At 38.6% G+C, this 26489-nt stretch overlaps 1 protein-coding gene across 1 annotated transcript in view; it reads left to right on the top strand.

Annotated features, from left to right (window-relative positions):
- The window catches only part of LOC104159006 (histone deacetylase 5-like), a gene marked incomplete at its 5' end in the record, with an annotated part of 98561 nt that overhangs the window by 63582 nt on the left and 8490 nt on the right, over positions 1-26489 (top strand). Inside the window, 3 exons of the mRNA XM_009696802.1 lie at positions 9204-9337; positions 18896-18980; positions 24133-24286. Of these exons, the coding sequence (XP_009695104.1) occupies positions 9204-9337; positions 18896-18980; positions 24133-24286 (373 nt within the window). The remainder of the gene's footprint in view (positions 1-9203; positions 9338-18895; positions 18981-24132; positions 24287-26489) is intronic.

Below are 26489 nucleotides of genomic sequence, written 5' to 3'. Positions count from 1 at the left end.
ATGTTGTTTGCTAAGTTTCTGGAGCTACCAGGGAGTTTTGGCTCTAGCAGCAGGTTATTTTACTTCTAGCTGTTAAAACTCTGGAGGGGGAAACAGTAGCTATTCTGGTAGTAGATTTTCAGTGTCTTCATTTAGAAAAGCCAATGTGCTGTTTTCTCTTGAAGAAGAAATTATTGATGTTGCTCAAGAAACAGTATCTTAACACTGAATGAATGATTTTTGCCCTGTTATGAACTTTCCACTTTTAAGGAGAATGACTAAGATGACTGTGGTAATGCAGCTGCAACAACATCTGGAGTCCTCAAATTACCTTGACACTAGTTAGCTGGATTGAGGTCTGAGTGGAGCACAGAAATGACATTGTCTTGATGTTTCTGTTGTTCAGTGGAGATTACCAACTATTTCAGGTCCTGCAGCTTCCCTTAATACTGCTGTCATGCTATGGTAACAGCAGAGATAGTAGTCATTTGCTTACTTATGCATCCCGCAGAATCAGGTCATTCCTGGGTGACCTCGCTCCTCACTCTGGGAAAATCCAGAAAGTAGTACTCCATGACTGCTCAGCCACCTGAAGGCATTTTTCACCCAGGCCTTGTTACGATCATTGTTTTAAGTTCCTCTAAGAAAAGGTAGAAAACCACTGGGTGAAGAATTCCATGACGTTTCCTGGAGCACTAGTTCTCAAGCAATAACTAGTGGGTCGCCACTTGCCTGCAGAAGCTCACAGAAGGGCTCTTTCTGAGAACTGTATATCAGAAGACTGGAAAGATAGGGATGAAATATTTGATAGTCAAAGAAAATATTTTATTCTCGTATGTGTTTCTGGTAGGAAGAATTTCTGGGGAAAAAAAGAGGCCACTCCTATTCCAATTAACTTGTTCCAGATCACAAGTTGTATTGTACATGAAGCCTTCACATTCACCCAGCAGCCAAACCTGGCCCTAATGTCTACAAAAGGAAAAAAAAAAAAAAAAAAAAAAGGAACATCTTTACTCTCATTCTTTAAAAATTTTACACATCTGTGATGAGGATGAGTCATATCTTTCGTTCTGGGGAACAGGAAGTAAAAATATCTTCTACATATTTCCACCTCCTGTGTATCAGAACAAAGTGGCATCAGTCCAGCCTTCACGTGAGCCACATGCAATTCCCCACCACCTTTTCTTGTGCTCCCAGCAGGTTAAGGCTCTTGCAAACTCTGCTATGTAGTAACATGAGTGACAAGGTTCTGACATGACTTCTCTATTTGGAAAGAAGGCTGGATAGAGCCACCTATGTCATTCAAATGGTTTCTTTTACTTTGTGGTGTTTTACTTGCCATTTCAAGGCATCTGTATGTCCTTTTAATAGTATGAAAAGGGACAAAGGGGCTGTTGTATGGGTTGAAATCACATCCTTAATTCTTACAAGTTTTTGTAATAGAACAGCATAATAGAAAGTTGCTCAATGTATTTTACTTGGAAATTACAATTAATCAGAAGACTGTAAGGAGTCAGATCCCAAACCTTGTTTCAATACCATTTCCTTTAGTGAGTTTTACACATTACCTTTTCAATAAGTGGTGACAGGCAGTGCATTTCTGGGTGATTATAGCATATGTCACGTGGGTTTAATGGGCACAAGGCCAGAGGGAAAGTGAGTAACTACTTGAGATGTACAGTAATCCCTTAGAAATGCACTGCCTTATTCCCTCCTGATATTTTAAAATGATGTTTATTAAACAATGTGATCCAAATCCTGAGGGGTACTAGACCTCTGATACTAATACTGAGTTAACTAGGAGACTTAATGCCCATTTGGTCAGGAAATACAGTATTTATCTCAAGTCTATTCACCTACAACAACCTATCCCTGATATGCTTATTGTATCTATGTCCCTAGTCTTGGAATGACAAATGATTCACATCTGGAGGCCAGGTCTTTAGATAATAGTATATGCTGATTAACACTGGCTAAGGAACTAGCCCTTAATTTAATGCGATATGTTGATGTGGCAGGGTCAATAAATGACTGCAAATAAAGTGAGAGCCTTAATTTGTAGACCCTGAGAAACTGTGTATGTTGGAAAGATCATTTAGTCCATGCTGCTTTTCTTGGCAGAATTTTGTAGACCATCTTCAGAAAATGGCAATCAGTTCTCAGCTTCTGAGTGACGGGCTTTAAATCAGGTCCTTTGTGTTAGTCTCTTGGGTCAATACAAAATTAACTGACTTGGCTTTTCATCAGTTAAAAAAAGAAATAAGGCTAGATCTTCCCGTTAGATTGTTTTCAGTCGTAACTCAGTGCCCACATTTCAGCTATACTTGTTTGTAACAGCAGAAACTTTGCCCCACATATTTTAAAAATGTGTCAAGTTGATTTTATAGGCAGTAGCATTATAATAAACTTCTCCAAACTTAATCAAGCTTACTGATTTATTTGGATAGTCAATAGCAGTATCTGATTTTCATTCCAGCATGGATTAGAAACAAATTCCTCATACTTTGAATTATTTTTTTTTATCAGATGTCTTGTTTTCTAGCCAGCCTCTTACGGAGTCTAGACTCAGATTTGGAGATATAACCATCTGTAATTTGTAACATCAGATGCATGTATGTATATCAGTTTAAATCAGACAACTTGATCAGATTTGGAAGAAGTTATCATGATAACTGTACTACCACTGCACTATCAGCTTGGCAGATTTCACAATATGTGGGACAGATTTTCAGTAGATAATTATCAGTCTGATTAGACTATCTCGATAGAATTTCTTTAGAGAGATTTTTAATCTCCAAAGGGGAAAGAAAAAAAAGAAAGAAAAAGAAAAAGAAAAAAAAAGAAAGCCCCCTAAACCCCATGGAGAATCCTCTCACCACCCAGATGAAGCAGCAGCCCTTTTCAAAGAGATCTGAACCTGAGATTCTGAAACGCCACCTTGCTGTTTGCAGTTCTACATTTCCTCTCTTGGCTTCTGCTTTCTGATGCAGAACAGCTACTTGATCCTGAAAAAAAAAAAACATTGAAAAACTCTGTGGGATGGATAATATCACTTCCTGGCCAGCTTTACTTAGTAGAGGATTTACTAAATAGGAAGCAAAATTAAAAAGGGGGGGAGGATGGCAGGACAGTGGGGAAATAATTACTTGGGCCAGGTGTGAGATGGGGTAGAGATGAGAAGAATGTGAGGAAACCAAAAAGAAAGGAAAGCATGGAGCAAATAGCTAGTAAGAACAGTGCTTAAAAACTTCCAGCCAGTTTTGGGAACATCCAAAGGTTCTTGCTTTGACTCCGGCAGCAGAAACCTGTGGTTGAATATTTTCCCTCTGAATCCACACGACAGGACTATAACAGCTCTAAAACGTCATCATCATCGCTATGACCTTTCCTGGAGGATGCAGAATCCCACTGCTTGACAGGGTACAAAATGCAGCGTACAAAAGAAATCCCTTCCTTTTTTTTTTAGCATGAATTTGTTGAGAGAAGAGTTTGAGGGAGTCTTCCTCCATGTGTTTTCTCTGAGGAACATTTTGTCAGGTGGTCAGTGCTGCCGTTGTGTGGTGGAGGTGTACAAGTTCCTTTGTCCCAGAGCAAATGCAATGGACTATATGACCCTCTTGGATACATACATACCTCAAGAGAGCTGAGATACCCAGACCATCCTACTGAGCATTGTGAAGGTGGTCTTTTCCTGTACTGAGACAGGTTTGCAGTATTTGGCTTTCAAAGAGGTATCTCTGCATGCTTGAATGTGTACCTAATAGAGACCTAATAAGCTATCTTCAGTGTAGCAGCTAAAGAGCAGCTAATTATGAAAAACATACTACTGTAGAACTAACAGGCATACAATAAAAACATTACATAAATTGTTAATCCATAAAAAATGTGTTCCTGAGACCATTGGTATTTATTTAACGTACAATTACTGTCTAATTTAATCTAAATTAAATGCTTGCTTGAGACATGTAATTTGAAGTGTTACTGAGCTTCCTTCTCTGGTATTAAAAGCGAGAAATCAGCAGCTAATGCCTGGAGGCCAGATCTCTACCATTTAAATTCAGGTACCTCAACACTAACATTCGTAATTTCAGCCATTTGGAAAATGTTTTTCATAAGAGTGTATTTGGCATTAAAATCTCATTTTCCCCCTCACTCAGGGCCACATCCTGCCACTGAGTCAAACCTCTAACTTAATCCAAATGAAGTTTCAATTGAGTAAAAGATTCTGAATTAAGACTTGCCTGAGAAGAAAATGTGTTCTCTTATCATAGAACACAAGCTTTGCAAAATGTTCTAGCTGCTGTCAGTACTGGAAGGGTAAATTATCATTTGACTCCTGTACGGACATATTTATTTAGGACACGTAGCCTGGTGACTCAGGAAGTTATGTAAAAACTGACCCAGTTAATTTTAGATGCTATTGTTGGAAGAATATCAATGAAAATTAATCAAATAGTCACGAAGGAACCACAGGGAAGGAGTGCAGAACAGTGGTGGGTAGACTTTTGGCAACGATCATTGCAACACTTTTAATGAGAGGAAAACACATTCTCAAGTAAATTAGAGAGTAATGACATGATTAAATGGTAAATAATAGTTAAATACATGCTTGGAGGTCCAGGACAGAGACTGTGGGGTTTTTGTGTTTTGCATGTATTCCTCTCCAGGCTGCTCCGAGTAGCCAGAGGAGCTCACCAGAACTCTGCCTGTAATTTAGGGTCGGATTGTAGCTTTTAAGACTCTGAAGCCAAAAGAGCTGTTGGGGCCCTGCTGCTGAGGCTGAGAAAGCTGAGGCTTTCTCCATAACTCCAAAACTTCGCCAGCCTTTTGGCTGACGTGTGCTTGTTCCTCTACCAGCCACCTCCCATGAGCAAGGGCCAGTGCCACGACTCTGCTCAGCTTGCTGTCACCGAAAAAATGACTGTGCAGGAGACATCTGCTTTCCTTATGCGCAGTGGGGGAGAGGGAAGTAGTCTGGCTTCTGCTGAGGCAGGTTTAGTCCCCGCTAACTGGGTGTTTGCACATATGCTGGCGAGCAAATTGAGTTGCACGTATGACTGTTTAGGCAAACAAGGAGTGCTGCGCTGCTGGCTGGGAGCATACCCCATCCATATGGTTCCTTTCCCTGTTTGCTGAGGACAGGCTGTGAAAAGAATAACATTCACAAGTTGTCTCCATTCTCAAATGTTTCTTTCTCAAAATGGGAGGCTGTACACATAACTGACTTGTTAGTTTTACTTCGTCTGGCTGTAATACACAACATAGTTGTGCGATGAGTCCATTGGAGGGGACCTGGCCTGGTTAAGAGGTGTTTTACCTGCTCTGTTTACCACTTTCCATTTCAGGTTGTCAGAGTAAGAATACCTCAAAAACAAAAATAGAAAACTGAAATAACTCTGGATTCTCTTTTTATAGGTTTTCACATTTGTGCTTGGTTTTCACTAAGTCCAGGTAGAGTATAGTTGCTCCAGCAACTTTGGTCAAATGAAGCAGAAGCCTCACCTGTGCAATTTCTTGCTGTTTGGCAGAATGAGGAGTGCCTGAGGAGCTTATCTGTTACAAAAGGAAAAAAAAAACACGGCCTTTACTGGGACATCAGTCTACTGAAAGCTGAATTACTTGCTTAGATGGTAATTCAGGTGATCAGCACACTGTCTTTCCATAACAGCCTTGTAGCTTGCTCATTATGATAGTACAGCATTAATTTTCTCTCTTTCTGCCTTCCCACAAGAGAATATTTTCTTAAATAAGTCTGAATATTGTATCTCCTCCACTAATAGCACTGGAGGAGGGGAAAGGGTATAATTAAAAAGTATGTGTTATGTTTTTCTTTTAGAAGTTTATGTTTTTACTTCAAAGGTTGGCAAATAACAGCTCATATACTGCATATCTCTCCAATATGCAACACGATTTATAATGGTTTCAGTTTTAATCTAGTCTTTTTTGCTTACATGTACAAGTGTGCACCCATATGTTTTTTGTCAGGAAAACCAATTGGTGAGCAGGATTTTCAGAAATACTTAGTAGTGATTTAATGTTGTTAGAAGATTTGAGAACTACCTCTGTGTGTATGATCTTTTCTCACTTATTGACTGAAATGATTGGATTTTTAATACTATTTTTTTTTTAATTATTACTATGTGACATTTTTAGTCATGTTTATGGACACAAATAATTGTGGATATCGCCAGGGCTATTTCAAGCCCTGATTAATAGATGCCTGTCATTGAGTCAGGCACCTGCAGCCACAAAGAAGCAATGTCCATTTAAGGCTGGATTTAAAATAAAACACTGATGTTTCAACATTACTTTCCATTTTATAACAGAACTTTTTCTGTTTCCATAAAATGCCACTAATCTATAACTGTTATGCATCACTGCGAAATCATACAGTTTTAGAATATGTCAAATCCCAACTGAAAACTTCTTTTAAAGCCAGCATCACAGCTGGCACCTTCTTCAGTAGGCACAGTAGAAGGGCCAAGAACTGCTGCTGATTTCTCGAAATTCATGTGAGCTGGAAGGTCCAGGATTCAAAATGCTTGTCTGACTCCTTTCTCACCTTAGACTCGGTCAGCGGGGCGTCAAATATGTACTTGATCTTGTTATATCAGGGGAGATGACTGGTTCTTTTCATGGTGCTTGTTACTATTTTCTTCTTGTTTTTGTTAATTATTTGGCATGAACTACAGCCCATCTTAAAACCATTACTTGACTGCGATTCCTTTCTTTCCATTTTGTTACTTCTGCACTCCAGGGGATTTCCTTGAGGAAGCTAATATCTTTCCTAGGTTGCTGCAGTGACACAGGATCCAAGTTTCTTTTTAAGAATTTCCATAACTCATTCTGTCACCAGCAACGTTGGTACTGTTGGCTAACGTTATTTCCTCCCTTTCTAGCAAGTCACCTTTACTTTCTCAGGGTAATTACATTGAAGAAAAGTCCCCATCATGTTGATTTGGTTTGGCAACACTTTATCTTGTTACTGTGATCTCTGTTGGAAAAGATGCTTTCTGTATGGCTCATTGCATCCTGACTCAGCCAGGGATGATTATTATAACATTGATATTAGGAAAATCATTAGGAAACTAAGCAGACAAACTAACATTGTAACAATGTTTACAAATTATATTATGTATGGTTGCCTAAAAGAAGAAAAAGGCATTGAGTCTTTGCATTTATTGCCATACATACCTCAGAAAAGTACGATGTGGCAGTAGCTGTATTTGCAGTCATATAAAATTTTCACAATGTGCAGGGGTAGTATGGTAGAGCTTTCCCCTTCTTCACAAAAGCTGTACAACACAAAAGATAATGTTGTCTTAAAAGCGCTGTTGGATTTCTCACAGACCCAAAGGGTGAGTGGTAGATGTGGGCAGTCTGCGCCTGTTCATTCTTCTTCATTTCCTTTAAATGCTATACGTACGACTCACTTTACGCTCTTGGCACTCTCTTCTTATGAATCTGAAGATTGCATGTGTAACATGCAGACAGAAATAAATCCTGTAGGTAAAAGAAAGTAGAAATTGGCTAGAGATCAAAGGTTATCCTCATTCCACTCCTTCCTTCACTTTTATTATCCTGTCTAAACTTGGTCTTTTGTAGAGAGGATTGGGTGGTTGTGTTTTTGGGTTTTTTCATGAGGAAAGGTTGAACTTAAATGAGAGTTTAAGGTTTTATTTGTTTTTCCACCCTGTATGTAATTTGAATCACAGTGTAGTTACTTTGCTAGAATCAAAACTGCAGTTCTTAGAGGGCACAGAAGATTCTGGAGTGGCTTAAAGAAACAATATTTTACTTCAAGTGTTTTGTGATCATCTATAGATTAAGTGGCAAGTGGAGGTTTTTTAAATTTTTTTTTTTTTGTCTGTACAGCTAAACCAAATCTGGTATCATTAAAGTCCCTACTCTAAAAAGAGTTGGGCACGTGCTTAACGAAGTCCTAAGGTGTAAATGGAACTAATTGTTAGATTGCTTGTTTACCAGATCAAGCCTTAAGTCTCTGTCTTGAATGATGTCTAGAAAATATGGTTGTAATTTTTGTAGTTTTTAATTTTTTATGACCTTCACTGAAACATAGTAAAAAGATGTTGATTTTCCTGTCTTTACAGAGCCCCAGGCTTTAGCAGGTGCTAAAACAAATGCTTTATTTAAAGCTATGAAATGCACTGGAATGACCAGTGATGACCATCAGTAGAGCAACTAAAACAGACCAAGTGGAAAAGTTAAGAACAAGATGCGATGGATATTTAACTTCAATAGTTTCAAAGCTTTACTTATCATTACTCACTTAAAGGAGGTTAATCAAAACAATAGCTGTCCTAGGAAACTACCACAAAAATTCTCTCCAAAATCTGCTCTCTGAATTAACATTTTTTTGTGCAATTTTTCTTGTGATTAAAAATGAAATAAATTACTTTTACTTGAATCACAGATGAGCACTTTGTGGTAATGTTTATGTAGTTATAGATCACCACATAAAATGAAGTACCATCATTTTTGGCTGTGGTGCAGAATTGCTTAGAACATTGTTGGTCAGGAGTGAGCGATACTCGTAGAGATATCTGTGAAATTCTGGACAGCTTCAACTTATGCCAAAATCTTGAATAAAAATAAGTGATCTAGTTGTTAGTGTTGCTTCCAAAAACACTTCAAAAGGGAGCTAAGAGGTAACATATGTTTCCACTGTTTTTCAGTCCATGGTTGTATATTATACTCAAACTCGAAATACAAAGGCAGAAGCAATTTGTAAATAAAAATTTCATAATCTTATTTGAAAAATACGATTATTTTTAATTACAGTGTCATAGTTTAAATACAAATATTATTTGTCATACCAATGCCATAAGTGACCAGGGTTATGTCAGATCTCTCTAAATAACATGGGTATATGTTACATTGATGTGCAAACAGGAAGACAGTCCACGGTGATAATGGTTAATGACGGTAAGAAGAGAGACAACCTGATGTTTCAACTAATCTCCAGCTATTAGGGATCAGCATGAGGGACATTATCTCACACCTGCCTTGTATAAAACTCCCATATACGTAGCTCCAAGGCATCTGGTGTGGGCCATAGTCAGAAACAGGATACTGGACTAAATATATCACATGCTCCCTGTGCAATATCCATGAGCTTTCTACATTCTCATGCAGCAGATGTGAAATATGCCAGTAATATTGGTTCTGCTTTAATTATTTGCACTACTGTATTTGAATACTAGGTTTTGGTCACCTAACCAAGCAATTGCTGAAGCTAGCGGATGGCCGTGTTGTGCTGGCACTGGAGGGAGGACATGACCTTACTGCCATCTGTGATGCATCTGAAGCCTGTATAAACGCCCTTTTAGGAAATGAGGTAAAACGTAAATCATAGTAGGTGGAGACAATGATCCAAGTTTGCTGAAACTCCTATCTTTGATTTTCTTTTAGTAGCAATGGCATCAGTCCTTTTTTCATTTGGTATAAAAACCGTGCAATTTGAACATGACTTAGAAATGAGCAGACCTCAGATGAGCTGGTTTGGATAAATGCCTCTAAATTAGATTATTATACAAATCCTTTAGTGTTTGCCTAAGTTATTCCCAGTTCTGAGTAAGATTTAATATCTCAAAATTGCTTTTGGTGATGTGCTGAATACCAGTCTTGACATCGTTGGTAGTCATTGGTGTGCATATCATCTATCAGGATTGGACCTTCCAGCCAACTATCATAGAAAAAAAAGGCTTTTGCAAGGTATCTGGAAATCTTAGGAACTGAATATTGCGAAGGCACATTTTTGGCAGTATTTTGACATTTCAACTGTCATGTGAAAGAATATATTTCAGAGGCTTTTGAAATTGAATAACATTAATAAAAATGTGTCCAAGACTTCAAAAAAATTTTTTTAAGTTATAAATGAAGATTCAGGTTGATCTGCATGTAATTTAAATGGAGTGTCCAAGGTTTATCACTGTATATATTATTTAAAAACTTTGAAAGTGCACTATCAGACTAAGTAAATGTGTGTACATGCTATTTATGTACACAAACACAAGATAAGCATTCATATTAGTGAAAATTGTTCCGTTGCCCACTAGAAAATACCTTTTATCCTGTAAATATGGTGAGAAGGAAAATAAGCTTGCTGAAAGTGCAGCCAAAATAATTTATGAAAGGACAAAAGCCTTTACCATAAATTGTGAATTTGCAAGATCTTGTTATAAAATGCAGTGTGTTACTCTTTTTTTACCAGGGGAATTAGTAATAGCTATATAATCTCTCCAATCAAATGTATTAGTGCCAAATTGCAAGCTAGTCTGCCAGTTCCCTTCCACTTCAAGGCTTCATACCTATGTGAATAATGTGAAGTAATGTGTCTTCTGATGGATATTGGATAGAGGATTTTTTTAAATGTTCTTTTAAACCTTTGCTTTTCATCTTTATGACCAATGGAGAAAAACATTTTTATGCTTATTATTTTTTTACATTATACATGCAATGAATAACTTTTTCAAAATGATTCTCAGAATTGTAAAGATATAGACATGTCCAAAAAAAAAAAAAGCTGTTATTGGGTTTTATCTATTATCACCTTTGATAAGTCCCCTAAGGAGAATTTTCCAGTGTGATGACATGCGCTATTGAAAAAGATGCTCATCTCAATGATGGTCCTTTTATTTCATTACTGAAACGTGGATTACAAAACCTAGCTTGAGGCGTTTGACAATCTTATGGAATGCAGCATTGCCTTCCTGATCAGCTGCCATTCCAGGGCACTGTCATTGATATTCTCTGCCATCATCTTCCCTGTGGTAGTATCGCATGGCATTGGTGGCTTTTCATAGCCCTTCTAAACCCATTCTCTGAAATTTGCACCCTTGTGGGACTACTGCAAATCGCATAATGCTGATGATGTGATGTGTCTTCCTCTGTGTAGGTGCCTGAGTCCTTCTATTCAGTTATGACCATTTGGTGGTGCTACCCATTTATGAAAACTGCCTTGTTTTATTTTAACACTATGTCACACCCAACTACTATTTCTGCTGTCACTGAATAGCTATTATCTGAGAAAAAATACTGATTGTGAGAAAAATGAATGGGATAAGCATACTTCAATAGAGATTTTCTTCCACTTTATTTTAGAGTAATAAGAGACTGGGAAGTCAGATAAATTGTGAGTCTATCTGTTTGGAAATTATAGCAAAGCAAATTTCAGGAGATACAAAAATTCAGTAACGGAGAATGAAGACAAACATAACCATGCAGCCATTTTTAATTCACTTGTAAAAGAACATGATCATTAATAACTTGAAACATCTCATGCAATAAGCATTATTCTCATGTGCTCTTACTTACAGCATTGTCTTCAGGGACATGCATTAAATGGTCTGATGTGGAAGAATTTCAAAGGGGAAATATGCTGTGGCTGCTAAGAAGAGAAAAATACTCCAGAGAGGATGTTTTTACCAATACTACCATAAGAAACTGATGTTCGCTTAAAAGAATAAGTAAAGGTGTTGCCGAGGAGCAGACACTAATGAGGAAGTCTGATACCTAGTTAGCAGTTAGAAATCAGCACGTCTGTTGACATCTATAGAGTTACGGCAATCTGCACCACATGGCCAATAGCATATACTTTGCTTGATTTCAGCATAATATTCATGAACTTGCACAGCAAACTCTAAGCACGTTCCTGCCAAGGACAGAAAAAAGTGTTTTTCGTCAACCAACCAATTATTGTAATTTGAGGATGCATTCTTCGTTGAATGCAATTCTTTACAGGTGATTAATAGGATAATTATAACTTATTATCTGCCCTTCAGTTTTACAAATAATGGTATATAGTGCAACCCTAGTTTAAAAACTTCGGCAAGATGAACTTCAGTTTCTAAGCGCTACACATGTAATTGAACTCAAATTAGAAAGGTTGGGAAAGGCCTTTGTAAGGCTCTCTGCAGTTTGTCAGATGTATTTATTCATGTGCTGAGGATTAGAATTTATAAACAATTTGCAGGGTTTTTTTGAAAACTTTTTCTTTTCTTTTGTTGTTTTTGGCCAGGACTTGTCAATACAGAAATTCACTGCTTCATATGTTCTATTACCATCAGAATAACATTTTTTAAAAGAGAATAATTGTAAAACTAGCTGCAACTTCCACCTTTCATGGAGAGCTGGTCTAATATGTAAAGATAACACCAAACTTAAAAGTGTAAAAAGCTTTATTTTCTTAATTTGTCTCTGAACACCAAGAAGGAAAACAGGTTGACATCCAAATAGATATATTTTGCTCTTATTTATACGTGAGCTGCAGCCCAGGGATCTGCTTTGCAAGATAACTTCTTACTCTTCTCTTAACAAATGCAAGTGGGGCCACTAGCAAAAGAATACACTATCAAGTTTATCTTCTCTAAATAATTTGAGTATGGCACAGGAAATTCCTGCATACAGCTGTTGATTTTGAAGACTAACCAAAAAAACTATTAAAAGGTCTCTTTTTCTTAGAAGAGATCAGAATTTAAATGAGCTATCAGCCCTATCTATGTGTGGTCAATACTTCTGAACTTCTCTGCAGAAATACTTTAGAACAATAATTTCAAATTTTGACAGAAACATAAATGGGATTATAATTGTTGGTTTTCTCTGATTCAAGGTACTTATATTGTTAATTTCTTCTTTCTAAGACCCAGTTCCCTAAATAGAGGTGCCTAGTGCCTTTTTAGCTACTGTAGGGTATCTAGGACATCAGCACAGGACTGGCAGACCTAACACAGAACTTAGAGGAAATCTACAGCCTTTCTAGGCGGCAACTGGAAATAAGGCAAGACACCCTGTAGTGTCTGAAATGGCTCAATCTTGTTTGATTGTGTGAATCCCTCCTGAAATGATGAGAAAACTGAAAAGGAAATTATAGAATGTAAGGATAAATTTTATAAAGATAAAATTATTAATTAAAAAGTTTACATATAAAATTACTTTTAAAAAAATATTTTGAGATCTTAGGTTTTCTTGTCCATGCTTCTGTGTACAAGCAGAAAATTTCCCTGTCACTTTGAGAAAAATCCATTTGACCATTTGCAGAGTTAATTAGGAGCACTGTAGGTTATCTCCTTGGAAGGAAATCTTCCTAAGAGGTGAGAAAAGATTAAGCAGCTGGATTCCCTTGAAATCCAAAATGAAAACATGAAAATCCTTCTGGAAGGCAAAAAGGCAGGATGACCATCAGTTGCTTTAAAATATCCCTGAATTTTCTCCACATGATTTGAGAACTTGTCCATTAAAAGAGCATCTGTCAAAACAAAGGAAATGGTGGATTCAGATAATTAGAAAAGAGATGTTGCTTTTAAACCTAAGCATTTCTGAGATGCTGATATACTCTTGTGCTTAAAATTCAATGCTTTCATTTATTGTGATACTCTTTAAATGATTCTACAGTTTTTCACAGATTGGTTGTATAGTTCCAAATACTTATTTTTAAAGCATATATAGGTATACATATTACTTCAATTAAGAAAACCCTTAAATGTTAAGATTTGTGTGTTATTCGAAGAAGTGTGTGAAAATTGGGTTGAATATTGAGATTTTTCCCCAAAATCTTTGTCGTGGAGAATGGAAATTCCACACTATTTTGTCCGTCATATCTTCAGTGCTATAAAAACCTCTGCTACGCCTTTCGGTGCCAGGTAGTGGTGAGTAAGGCTGCTCTACATATGCAAAGATAGGTTCTGTTTTCTTTCCTCCCCATTACTTTTGAAGAGGCACTACTTGGATTTAAAAAGCCTTCAGGGATAAGCTTTCCTTGACTTCAGTATCCTAAATCCTGCAGCTTATTTCCAACATAACTGCATTCAGTTGGGCATTCTTCTGCAACTACAGAGAGTACGGAAGGATTCCTTCAAGCAAAAAGCTCTGAGTCAAAACCTAAGGATTTAGTTCTTCCTTCATCCCATCCCTTTTCAAGCAGCCAGGTGGGATATTTCCATGGGACACAGAAGTCAGTCTAACACCGTTGTCCCCCTGATCTGTCTACAGGTTTGGGCAGTGTCTTTTGGCTCTATGTGGTACAGTAGTTTGCTGTGGTCTATAACAAGTGATAATTAGTCACAGATGGGGTCATGCTCTTCTTTGCATAGAGGAAACAGAGAAGCACAGTCCACAGTGTGCTCTGCCCAGCGGGACCCTGCAACAAAGGCACAGAGAGGATGCATGTCTGCTCTCATTGACTGTGGCGGCCAAGGCTGAATTTGGCCCTAAGTGCAAAAACATTTTTAAGTGACTAAATTTAACATCTTCTAGTAAATATTCTTCTGGCTTGAATTTCAGTCTGAAGTAGAATTTGACAAAACATTGTGATTGGTTGGCTCCCAAGCATGCTTGAAAACTTATACTGGACAATTTTCTTGCAGAGTATGAAGTATGTGCTTCTTTCTTGCAATCTGTTGAGCTGGCATTTAGGAGGGGTTGATAATTTAACTGGAAAGGTCGTACTCTTTGCTGATGATGAAAAGTTGGCATTTTCTCCTTTGAGGAATTCAGTGTGGATCTGGGGCTGTTTGCCAGCTAGGCAGGGAGCTCTGCCAAGAGGGCCTGGACTGAGTTAAAAGGGGTTATTTACCAGAACAGGTAAGCATTTCTCTCTCCAAAATGGAAATACTCATGGAAGTGAATATGGCCTGAGATCAATTTTAAATGGCATGGTAAACTTGGTCACGATCTCACACCCTCATTGTTAATCTGAGTCTAATACTAGAAAATAATTAACACTGAGTCTAAGCCACCTGTCAATTGCTGCTTGCCTAAACCCAGAGTCCAGAAATCGGCCCAGAAATAGAGAATTAGATGGGGTAGGAAACTGGAACAATGTATGTGCCAGGGGTCAGCATGGTGACATCAAAGTCCCCAAGGTAGGCAGTGCTAGTCAGGAAGTCGTTTGGCCAAGGAAACAGAGAATATTCTGACTCCAAAGTTACATAATTCCAAGTCATGCTGCGGTTTTCAGGGACTGGTAGGTGCTAATGACCCTTTGTGCCTTTGAACTTACTCCCTACTGAAAACTGCATCGTTTATGTACCACATCGTAACAGTGGATCACAAAAATACCTGCCTAAAGTGCTTATAAATAAACAGAAAATGCAGAAACTTTGAGAAGATTACTGATATAAGAACACAGAGGACCTGTGAGATCTTTGAACTTAGTCCTATGTAATCATAGGCAACCCTAAGAGCAGCAAAGCCCAGTCTTTGTGCTCATATGCTTCTTGTGCAGTGTATCCAAGAAGGGAAGGTTGTAATGCTTCCCCCTGCAGCCTAGGCATCCCTGAGGAGCCTGCCTGCCTTCTTCCCTCTCTCTGCTTCTGTCAGGACTCTCCATTCTCCTTAACTTATGCTTGAAATTGCCTCACTTGTCAGTTATGTCTAAGTGCACTCTGCAATGACCTTCACTGAAGCTAATCTTGGTGCTTTAAAATGTAACAGTGCTAAGGACAATGCAGATAAGATATTGCTAGAATTTCCAGCTCCATACAGACTGCTGTAGTTTCAGAGTCTCTCCTCATTCCCAAGGATCAATTCAGATCACTTTCTGGGCACATGAAATTTCCATCATTAATTCCTTCTTCTAACATTTGTTGATATGTCTCTGGCAGACTTCGACAGCCCAAGTGATTTTTGCCCATTTACGTTGCTTTTCATACTTTGAAAATGATTAGTGGACACAGTTTCTACTTTCATCTGCTACTTTCTGCACAAAAGCCCAATTCAGCCATATAAAACTTTTCAAATGTAACCCTTTGTGTCTGGTCCAAACTGTCTCTCCAGTGGTTTGGTTATTTCTGCAGACTTGCACTGTTCTTCTCTGAAAGATTTCTTTCCTGACAGTGTATTTCCAGTGCTCTTTTCAGCTTCTTTTCTGTTAGCCTCCAGATTTAGTAGACTTCATGATCTGAATACCAGTAAGCATAGGAGGGAAGGTGATGGTGCCATGTATGCCAGGTGGAGAGTAATTCCTTTCTTTTGTTGGGTCTAGATGCTGATATTTTCCAGGGACACCCCTATGCCTATACAGTTGTATCCAACTGGTGGATAGCTGCCAACAGAAATAACTCTTTAGAATGCAGTCTCATTTCAAAGTGCATAGAAATAGCTGCCATAATCCACTGGTTTTATTTCTACAGTGTTTTCGTAATGGTGCTGCATTTTGGGCTGAGCAGGGTATATGATGTAATGGACTTACTTGTGGAACCTGATAAGGTTTCCGAAGAGGATTCAAGGTCTGTCTGGCTACCCCTAAGGGTGAGGATGCAGAATAGCTCCAGAGCAGAAGTCGAGCTTGTGATACAAAATGGAAGTTTTGTCAAAAAAAAAGTTAAGAAAGTGATCAAACGTAACTATTATGCTCACACCACCTACAGATCTGTTAGTAGAGCTAACAGATGGAGTAATGATTCGGATAACTGAGGGATGTTTGACCCTTTTTCTTCTTTTCTTTAATGATTCATCAGCTTATCCTGATTTCTAAAAACACATCTGCCATTTCTAAATATCCATCTGATATGTTCAGATATTCAAATGCAGCCTACTTGTTAAAAAATTTATTTATGTACTGATAAATAAAGAAGTGTCATTGATATATTAGGAAAAATCAAGACTTTTTTTGGCTCCTGCAAAAATCCAGGTCTGAAAAAGGTAACAAAATACTCACCTTTTAATAGGAAATCTGTAGCTATCTCTATATCAGTTGCTCCCAGCTTAATAATTAGTATTATTAAAAAGAGATCTGCAGAAAGAATCTCAGGGTACTCAAAGTGCAAAGCAAGACACTGCTCTCACATCTTGCAGACTGATAATTCCATATCGTGTACTATTATTCCTACTGTTATAGCATGCAGTTATTTTGCCCTACTTCAGGGGAGTGAATTGGTCATCAAAGCCTTAGGAATTAGAAAATTGTCAAAACAGAGCCTTAAGCTACTGTTTGCTTCCCCTTCTGTGTTCCTGCACCCAGTATGACCAAAGAGAACTTCAGGATTTTGTTCTCTTCCTGGCCAAATTATTGACTACTTTAAACAGAAAATAACAAGTGCTAAAAGCAAGTGCTATGTATCTACATAACCCAAGGTATGAATTATTAAGATTATTATATGGATTATTGTTCTAAAATCTGTGAAACTTGATCTGTTGGTGGGCATTTTCATAAATACGCAGTGTTCCCCCAGGTACCTGCCAGAGTTACCAAGTAGAGTAACCTATGAAGACTGTGAAGTAAATGTGGTTTAGGAATTGCAAATGTATCTGTAAATATTATTTTTATTGTCATTGCTCTCTCTGTTCTAATCCATGATACATATTAGATAGCAACAACTTTCCTCTGCAGTTTGACCTCCTCAGTAAACGGGTAGATTTGGGACCCAGTGAGGTCCTACCAGTGCTTCTCTGCACACTTACTGTGCAGAATGGAGTGGTTTATGATATTTGAAAACAATATATAGTGCTATTGTTCCTATCCTCAAGGAAATCTTCCAACTGCAATCCCGTATGAGATTCTAAGGAAGTAATGACATGAAGCACCCTATTAATTTTAGTTACCAAGACTCCAAGAGACTGGTGATATTTGCACTGTCTTTATCAATGACAGGCATTCACTGCCGGTCATAATGGTAGGACCCCAGATGTTAAGCTGAACTTGCTTAAAATAGCACCACTGAGAGAGTATCTGCACTGCAGTTCCCACTTTGTGTGCTTGGATCAAAGCTGATTTTATCTAGTTGGTAGGTAACAATGTAACTGTAGCAACCTGGAGGACAATATATGATGGCTACTGAACTATTAACTTCACAGAGGAAGCTCCTTGGGTGGGCTTCACTTGACCTAGTTTAAAGTAGACCCAGACATGCTTAAGAAAGGAGGTTTGTCTGCAGTACAGATGTCTCCTGTCAACGGTGGTCGAACTTCCTTAGCTTTAGTGAGGAGAGACTGGTATTGATACAGCTCTTCCTTGTCCACCTTGACCTAGTTGCTACTCCTGGCTCTGCAGGAAGCACACCTCCATGCCCAACCTTAGCAGGCTGTGTGGGGAACTGGGAAAGCTGGCTGGAATTGAAGTGGATCTCAAGGACAATATAGTTATTACAGCACAAGAAGAGGCATTTAGCTCAAACAATCTTCTGCCCTTTTTTCTAGGAGAAAATGTATGGAAGGTGGACAAAAAAGCACATATAGATGAATTTCAAAATACAGTCTGCTTGGTATTTTTATCCATTGCAGGGCAAAAATAACTGTGCAGTAACTGAATACTTCCTTTTGCTAATTTACTATGATGCAGCCCTACTCAAAGAATACACAATTAAAACTGGCTACTTAAAATACAGCTGACTCTATAAAAAACTTACTTAGAGAACTCTCACTGCTGATCTGCATAACTATTTTTTATCAACTACTTTATTTGAAATTAATGCAAAGCTAGTAAAAGCAGCTGTGTTTTATGGTTTCCCCCTATAAATCTTTAAATGTGTAAGATGGTTAGATGTAATAACACCAGAAAAATAAAGATAACAGAGTGCACACTTCGGTTCCAAAGAGGCTTCAGCAAGGTTTTGTTTGGAGTGCCCAGCTGCGTATACAGACGCAGTGGAATTTGGTTTGTGAGGAACCTACAGAAATTACACAAATAACTAGCATTTTTTTAATGAATAATACACAGACATGCACCTGCTTCAGAAACTCCATAGATTAGTCTTGCAGCCAATAGAAAAGCCCCTTGGAATTCAATTACATGGCTGGAAAACAGAAAACAAAATCGTGGCTATACTTTTAGAACTGATACCAGCAAAATGTTAACCAGTTCTTGGGCAGAGCTTTTCCTGAGGATTAGCTTGTTTCAGTTTGTTTTACTTCCCTGTGGCTTATTGAAAATTTATATTATTCTATTCTATTCTTGCAGCTGGAGCCTCTTCCAGAAGATATTGTGCACCAAATCCCCAATATGAATGCGATAGCTTCTTTAAAAAAGACCACTGAAATTCAAAGTATGTTTCTCAGTTTGGGTTGGTGAGTTGGTGGGTTTGGGGTAATTTTTATTATTAATTAATGTCATAGACATTAAACTATTGTTTCAGAGAAAAGAGCGGGCAAGTGTTTTATGTATAAACCAACATACTGTGTCTAGTGTGTGTGTGTATATACATATATGCTTTTATTTTTGTTTCATTGGCATCTCTTTGTTTCTGCTATGTATTTAGCCCAGAAAAACTGACCCTTTGAGATTATTTAGAGCTTTCTGATTCCTGAATATTCCCAGGTCTTTCCATTCCAGAGCAGCTTGGATGAAATAGATGTTTGTCAGTGAGGGACAGGAACAGACAGGTAAATTAGAGCTCTAACAAATAGTTTCTTCAGATTCTGCTTGTACAGCCCTTTACAAGTTACTTGCTTTGAGATGTATCGGAGTTTGAGATAAAGTTAAAAAGCTCAAAATGGGCACTGATCCATGGAATAATGCTAACAAATACATGATTTTATTCTGTTTCTGGCGCAGAGAGTTGCTTCACTTGTGTGCCCTGACCCCAACCCTTTACTACCCAGACACTTCAGGGCATTTGTTCTGGTCTCACTGAAAAATTTTGGTTTTGCCATCAGTTACCTTAATCCAACTGAACAGACTTCCTTTAAATTCTCTAATCTTCTGCTCCCTGCCATTATACTGAGACAGTGGGAGCTTCCTGACTTCTACTGTTTTCTGGCTCCTTAACAATTACAAATGGATAACAAATGTTTTGCTTCATGTTAGATAAATCACAAATAATTTGGATTCATCTGTATAAAATAAATGTAGTTTTTAAAAGGGACACCATGCCTTATCCATTGACCATGCAGTAATTATCAATCTGATTTTAGTTGTACAGTGACAATTAAAATTCATTATAGGTATATAACTTATCCTTCATATCTAGTGGTCACCCAGATATGCAAATGCTCTAAGTAAATCAGCTGTATATGATAATTCCAGTAAGTATTTTTTGCTGGGTGGTATGTCCTAGAGCAGTTCATGAGTTAGCATCTTCCTTAAAATTCCCTGTTAATGATCTAGAAGGAATTGGCAAGTTAAAGAAATTCATGCACTATGCAAGATAGAGCAGATTTGCAAATGATAATAAGGACAGAAAGCTGCACACAGGCCACAGGCATGAAGAAAGAATATGCAATTCAGTTTGAAATAAAACACGTGTTTAATGAAAATGGATCTGAAACAATAAAAAAGTGAATTGAGAAAAAAAATAATACTGGCTCTGGAAAGGCACAGAGTCTTACTAGAAATACACACAAATGATGGCAGTTCAGAAAGAAGGAACGGATTTAGGAACAAATGTACAGCGTGTGTCTAAAAACGTAGTTCAGAGCTCTGCAGAGTGGCTTAAGTTTGCTTGTTCAGAACAAGCTTAAGTTTGAGCTGAGCTAGTACAGTCACAGCAGTCCAGTGGGCTATTCTTCTGAAATCTAAGTCAGGCTGCTCAGGGTTTGGAGTTGTTCATACACAATATTCTGTCTTTCCTTGCAGCTATTATCTGAAAGGTTATGCATATGTCATGTTGTCTGGAGAGAGGCCAAGTATTAGAGAGGAATAGGCTTGGATGATGGAAAGGAGCACTGAGGAAGTTTGGGGTAGCTTGATGGACGATGCATATTTAGATGGAATTAAGAGAAACAAGTGCATGTTGAATATTATAGGGAGTTATGCAGGCTGAAAGGCATTAGGCTGTGGGGTAGCACCTCAAGAGATACTGAGAAAACCTGATTCATTTGGATGGTTGCTTGCACTTACATTGAAGCTGTATTTCTGTGATCCAACTTTGATAATGAATATGAGCAACGTTTTAGACAAAAAAATATCCCTCCTCTGTGTTTGCGGCAAAAAATTGAAGATACAATACTTACTTAGATGACGAGAGGAAACAACTTTTTTCTAGCTAGAATGGAATTTGTATAAATGTTCTGTTTGTGACAGTGATCCAAAGCTCCTTTAGAAACGTAATACATTTGGAAGTAGTAGTTCCCACACCCATGTAATACGCTATTTCTAAACAATCCTGTTCACTAGCTTGAATACCACCCCCAAACTGTATTTTTTCAAGCAAGCCATGGTATAGCATGTCCAAATCTGTCTGTGAAAGGCAATTACAAATGCCTGTAACAGTGACAGAAACATTCACTTTTATTATTTCCTGGTAATAATCAGTGCTCCCACAAATCTTTGAGGGAGACTTAAGCACATTTTCATGCTGAAAGCCAAAGCATACCTAGAAGACTGATTTGGTTTCATTGTTTGTTCTTGCAAGCCGTGGTTGCTCTTCAAGTTTTGTATGAATGAAACGAGCAGTATGCTTCATTCTTTCCCCTGAGCTCCACCAAGTTCTTCTCAATGAATGTAACAGGACCGGTAGAATTTCACATTCCAGTATAGCACAGTAGAAATGGCATTTTCAGAGATGTAAAGCAGTTTGAGGCAGATGCATTTTGAGCTCCTTTAACTGTCAATCCACAGCATACCTAGGGTTTCTAACAAAGCTCCTTTGCAGCTGCACACTGTGATTGCCTCTCTATTGCACAAGGCTTTGCCTGTAAATCTTTTGCTTGAGCACACGTGTAAGCCCTGTATGTTTTGTGCACAACATATAAATGTTGGTCTTTACAAAAAGAAGCTTGCAAAGTTCTGCTTACCACAAGTGTTTTTAAGGTACAGCTTTCTGATTTTAAAGGAAAAACTACCATTGCTTTTTTGCAAGCATCAGAAAACCCTCTTTACATGAGGTACCTGCTGCTACCTGGATGCTATTCCTAATTGGGACTGCTTTAAAATTTCCTACCACAAACCACAAACACCCTACCATGTACTTGCCTTCTCCAAGACCCTCCGCTGCAGCATGGGTGCTGCCACCTGCTTCCTGGCCTGACTCTGCTCTCCCTCTTTATCGCCAAAGCCCCTCTTATAGTAGAATTCTCAATGCAGTGAAACAAGGAAAATCACCAATTGCTTGGGAGTGAAGGGCAGTTAAACGGGCACAGAGAGCCCACTAATATGCTTGAATTGGCCCTGAGTTATGGTGTTACAAGAAAGTCAGGATTCAGGGGGCAGCCGGTGTGCGAGCCTGTGTGTGAATGAATGAATGCGATGTAGCAGTCCTCACTGATGCTGTTTTATTGTTGCTGCAGGAGAGCAACACAGTGGTAGCTGGGTACTAATATTTTATTTTATGAATAAGAGCCCTTGAAAACTCCAGCAGTGAACATGGGTTCATTTCTTTTATAGGCAAGAGGGGGTATTATTCCCATGCCAACAGATTTGATTTTCTTTCACATCTGTTTCTGCAACAAAAACCCCACCCACTCTGTGAACATTTAGCTCATAAATTACAGGGTTTGAATTGGGTGTATATTGCAAAGACTGACTTTTGCACATATAATCTGTGAGAACATTGTGGAATGCTCATATAACTTCTTTGTTTGTTTTCAGTGTATTTTTTTAATGAATAGAGAATATGGTCCCTGAGCACAGTAATAATAGAGAATATTTTTGTCTTGTTTTCATAAAATTTGCCAGGCTCCAATCATTGAGCCTACTGTTACGTACATAACTTTTTTAGCTGTGTCTTTCATGCTTTTGGAGCAAAGCCAACCTCCTAACACTTAATCTCAACTTTGTAGGATACTTAATACACTTTACATTTTATCCCCAGAAGGTCCCCGTTATTTAAAGATTCTGCTAACTACTCAAACGTGCACACTATTAGAGTTCAAAGAAACACGTTGGCCATGCTCGCTGGTTGCTCTTGCAGATTGACTTGGCTTTCATCTTACAATGATGTTTTTGAATAAAGACATTTTCAGGCTTTATTGACAGCTGCTTTCTCACTGGAGGGAAAAATTCATCTTTCGAAAAGCCCAAAACTCTGTTAAAAGCTGTGTAACCAAAGAAGTAGTTTTCAGCAGCCTTTGTGCAGCAGAGGCAGCACCACCTCTGGCCTGGCCTCCCAGCTGTCAAAGCCTCCAGCTACCCTCTGGATAAGCACCTCAACTCAGCCCGCTGCCCAGCTGCCAAAATCTTCCTTCTAGCCCTTGGAAAAGTCCCCTACTTGATCCTCTCTCTTTCACAGCTGTTGAAACCCTCCGTCTAATTCCCAGATAAGTACCCTGATCCAACCTCTGCAGCAGCTGCTGGAAGCTTCTTGCTAAACAGTGAATGAGCTCTGGTGCAGAGCTCCCAGCCTTCCCAAAGCTCCTAATTTCCAGGTGTCATCCACCTGGCAATTAATGAGTGCTCGGTGGATTACTGGACTGTCAGAAATACATATGTAAATTCTTACTCGTTCACCTGGTTACCACTAATCAACCTCTGTTTCTTAATAGCACTGCAATAGCAGACCATATTATATGTTGATGATGAGTCACCTGCCATTATTGTTTGTGTTGCTTGAAAAGCTTCTTGCTGTCTCTTCTGTTGCAGGCAGAAAGCTGAGAATACTCATACTTTTAATCCACTGCTATGTTTTTACACAGCAAACCAGAAAGCTCTATTCCTTATGATATCTGGCAGCTTTCCAGCAACAGCCAGTTCATATATGAAAGTTTTAAATAAATTATTGTTCTAGTGTACGCCCTGAGGTTGGAGGAAAAAGAACATCCAGGACTAACAAACCTGATTGTTCTGGCAACATCACTTCAGTCCGAGCTGGCATTTCTGAATTTTTTCCTTTTCAAGACAGTGCTGTGTGAGCACTTTGTACAACAGTGTTCATTTTTCTAGTCCTATTTGCTGTATATGCATCAACTATCTGCCATATCAGAGCTCCTAGGTATTAACCCTGCCCTGAACTCCCTTTACCTTCCGTAGATAAAGCCAATAGCCTGTCTGACAGTATGCATTCATTAGTCTGTGTGTTACTCCTCCAGTTTATTACCTTCTGGGGAAGGGTGTGACACAGCCCTTGGAATGAAAGCACTTTCCAACTTGGCATTCTTAAGTTCAGAAATATACCTCTTCACTGCAGTCTGAAATTTCAACTACACTGCTTACACCACAGTGATTTAAAATTATAATCACTCAGTGTTGAACTAAGTGATTACTATGCTTGTACCACCATGCTAGCTAAAATTCCCATAAATTATTATGTGTGTTTTCCTTAGGCAAGTACTGGAAGTCAGTGGAGCCATACTTTGTGCCAGTGGATTGTGCTCTGGCTGAGTCTCAGAAGCGAGAGAGGGAGGAGACAGAAACGGTATCTGCTATGGCCTCTCTTTCAGTGGATGTTGAGCAGTGTATCCCTCAGGAAGGCAGCAGGTAAGCGTATGCAATTATGGTAGAGAGCAAGGCTTTTGCTCCAGTCAAGTGAGATGAAGAAGACAGCTAGACTAAGGGTTGTATTAAAATTACCTCTTAATTGACGTACTTGGAATTTTTCATCCCTGGATTTGAGTTCTCTCACTTGGCCACGGGAAGCAGGGGTACTCTGTGTCAGCAGGTATTTTTTTAACATGTATAATTTTTTACTAAGGTTCATGATTAGTACAAGAACCTTGTTTTCTCCCCATGTCTAATGCTCTTTACTACATAAAAACTGCAATATCCGTATGAGGAAAATAGACATAATCAAGTGTAATGAACCATATTCTTGTCATTGGAAGCTATTCAAACCTGTTTTAGTTTTAGTTTTCTAGGAAGGTCTTTAACACACAGTCAGATAAATTTAATAAGGATGGACTTAAATCATTATTAAATGGTATTAGATAGGCATTAAAAGTTACTTCCCTGGAAGCAATGGAACAGTGCCTGAATAAAACTTAAAGCAATCCTGATCAGGATTAGGGCCAACATTTTCTGTCCTCCAAGATGAAGGTACACCAGTGAAGAATAAGAATGCTGTTTTTTCCAGCTTGTCAGCTGCTTTTTATGTTAATGAAGATTGCTTTCAATTTCACAAATTGAGAAAATGATACAGTAACTACTGTTGTGGTTTTTTGCCAATTTGAGATGAAAAAAATTGATAGCCACCAAGTACTGTGTCATCAACAAAACGGTATTTCTTCAAAGAGGTGCTAGGAATCAGAAAAGCCACTGCAGAGGTTCTTCGAGTTCCATGTTTACTCGTTTTAAGGACAAACTTTCCTGGCCTTCACGAGTAGAGGAAGACTCAAAATGCAGTAGAACCATTTGGTTTCCATCACACAGAGAAAACAGGGGAGGGAGAAGGAAAGGAGAAGAAATCCTTATAAGGAGACTCATCAGCTCCCTGCAGGCTGTGGAGCAGAGCTGTGTGACAACAGGAGAGAAATGAGGGAGCTGTGGGTAGGCAGACCGGTGGTGGGAGTCGAGCCAGACGGATCCATGGCTCCTGCATTGTGACAGCTACTTGTTTGATTCAGTTCTTGCCTCCCACATTGGCTCTTTTAATCAAAACTGAACAGATAGGCATCCAGGGGAACAGCGCAGTGCTAAAAGCTATGGATGCGTTTGGGAGTGAACGTCTCTCACAACAGTGGGAGTGCTCATCTGTCAATGAATTAACAGACATGGCTCAAAGGGACACACAGGGAGCAGAGCTAGCTAGTAAAGTTCACAGTATTTACATAATTACTTTTCCAATTGTAATTATATTTTAATATGCTATGAGTATTGTTGTGGTAGTATTATTGCGAACAAATCCATCAAAGCTTAGGGAAGAATCCATGAAGAAGGGGAGACATATTTTAGATTTGTGAGAGGGCTAATCAGTGCTCAGCTAAGGAATAATGTAAGGTTTGTCATATAAATTTGTTACAGTTACGAGACACTTGTGCTAGCCAGGGACAGAACGGTGCCTGCTCATGTGTGCGTAGCACTGAAATATAAAGAATTTTAGTTAAATTGTTGGAACTAATGCAGTCATACAAAGCAAAGCTTTAAATTTTCTGAAAAAGGGTGTGGTTAATTTTGTGTATTTTTACGTTGCTCAGAATAACCAAGAATAGTATTTATTATGTACCTCCACTCGCTTAAAACTGCAGCCATTGAGAGCAACTACTGATCCTGCATGATTTGAACAAAATAACCCTTTGACTAACACTGCACGTAATTATTGTGTTTATTACCTACCTACTGATAACCTGTGACAGTTTCCACCCATTCTGAAAACAGAATTTCAGGGCAGAGCTGAGAGAAATGGAAAAAAACGGATGTGCTGAAATGTACACAAGTGGAATTCATGTGGCTGCCAGATTCATTACACTTCATCAGTTCTGGACTCATACAAGGATGAATCCATCGTGATGAATTGTTCTGTGGAAAAATGGCTTCGTTTGAAATATCTTCTGTGGTGCTGCAGAGATTCTTCAGCAGCACAAAAAACCTCTGTGCACGCACGCATTCCTAAGTCTGTTTCCACATTCGTATCCCACAAAGAAGTCACCCAAAGCCATCAGAGAGTGGCAGGACAACATAAGTGCTGTCCCACTGGGCCAAAATTGATAGTTAGGTTTTCTGAGGCTTCAGGACACCATTCTCTTTA

This window comes from Cariama cristata, unplaced genomic scaffold (genome assembly GCF_000690535.1).
Source record: "Cariama cristata isolate BGI_N322 unplaced genomic scaffold, ASM69053v1 scaffold4173, whole genome shotgun sequence".
NCBI lineage: Eukaryota > Metazoa > Chordata > Aves > Cariamiformes > Cariamidae > Cariama > Cariama cristata.
The sequence above is the reverse complement of the archived record's forward strand: the minus strand, read 5'-3'. Positions and strand labels throughout refer to the sequence as shown.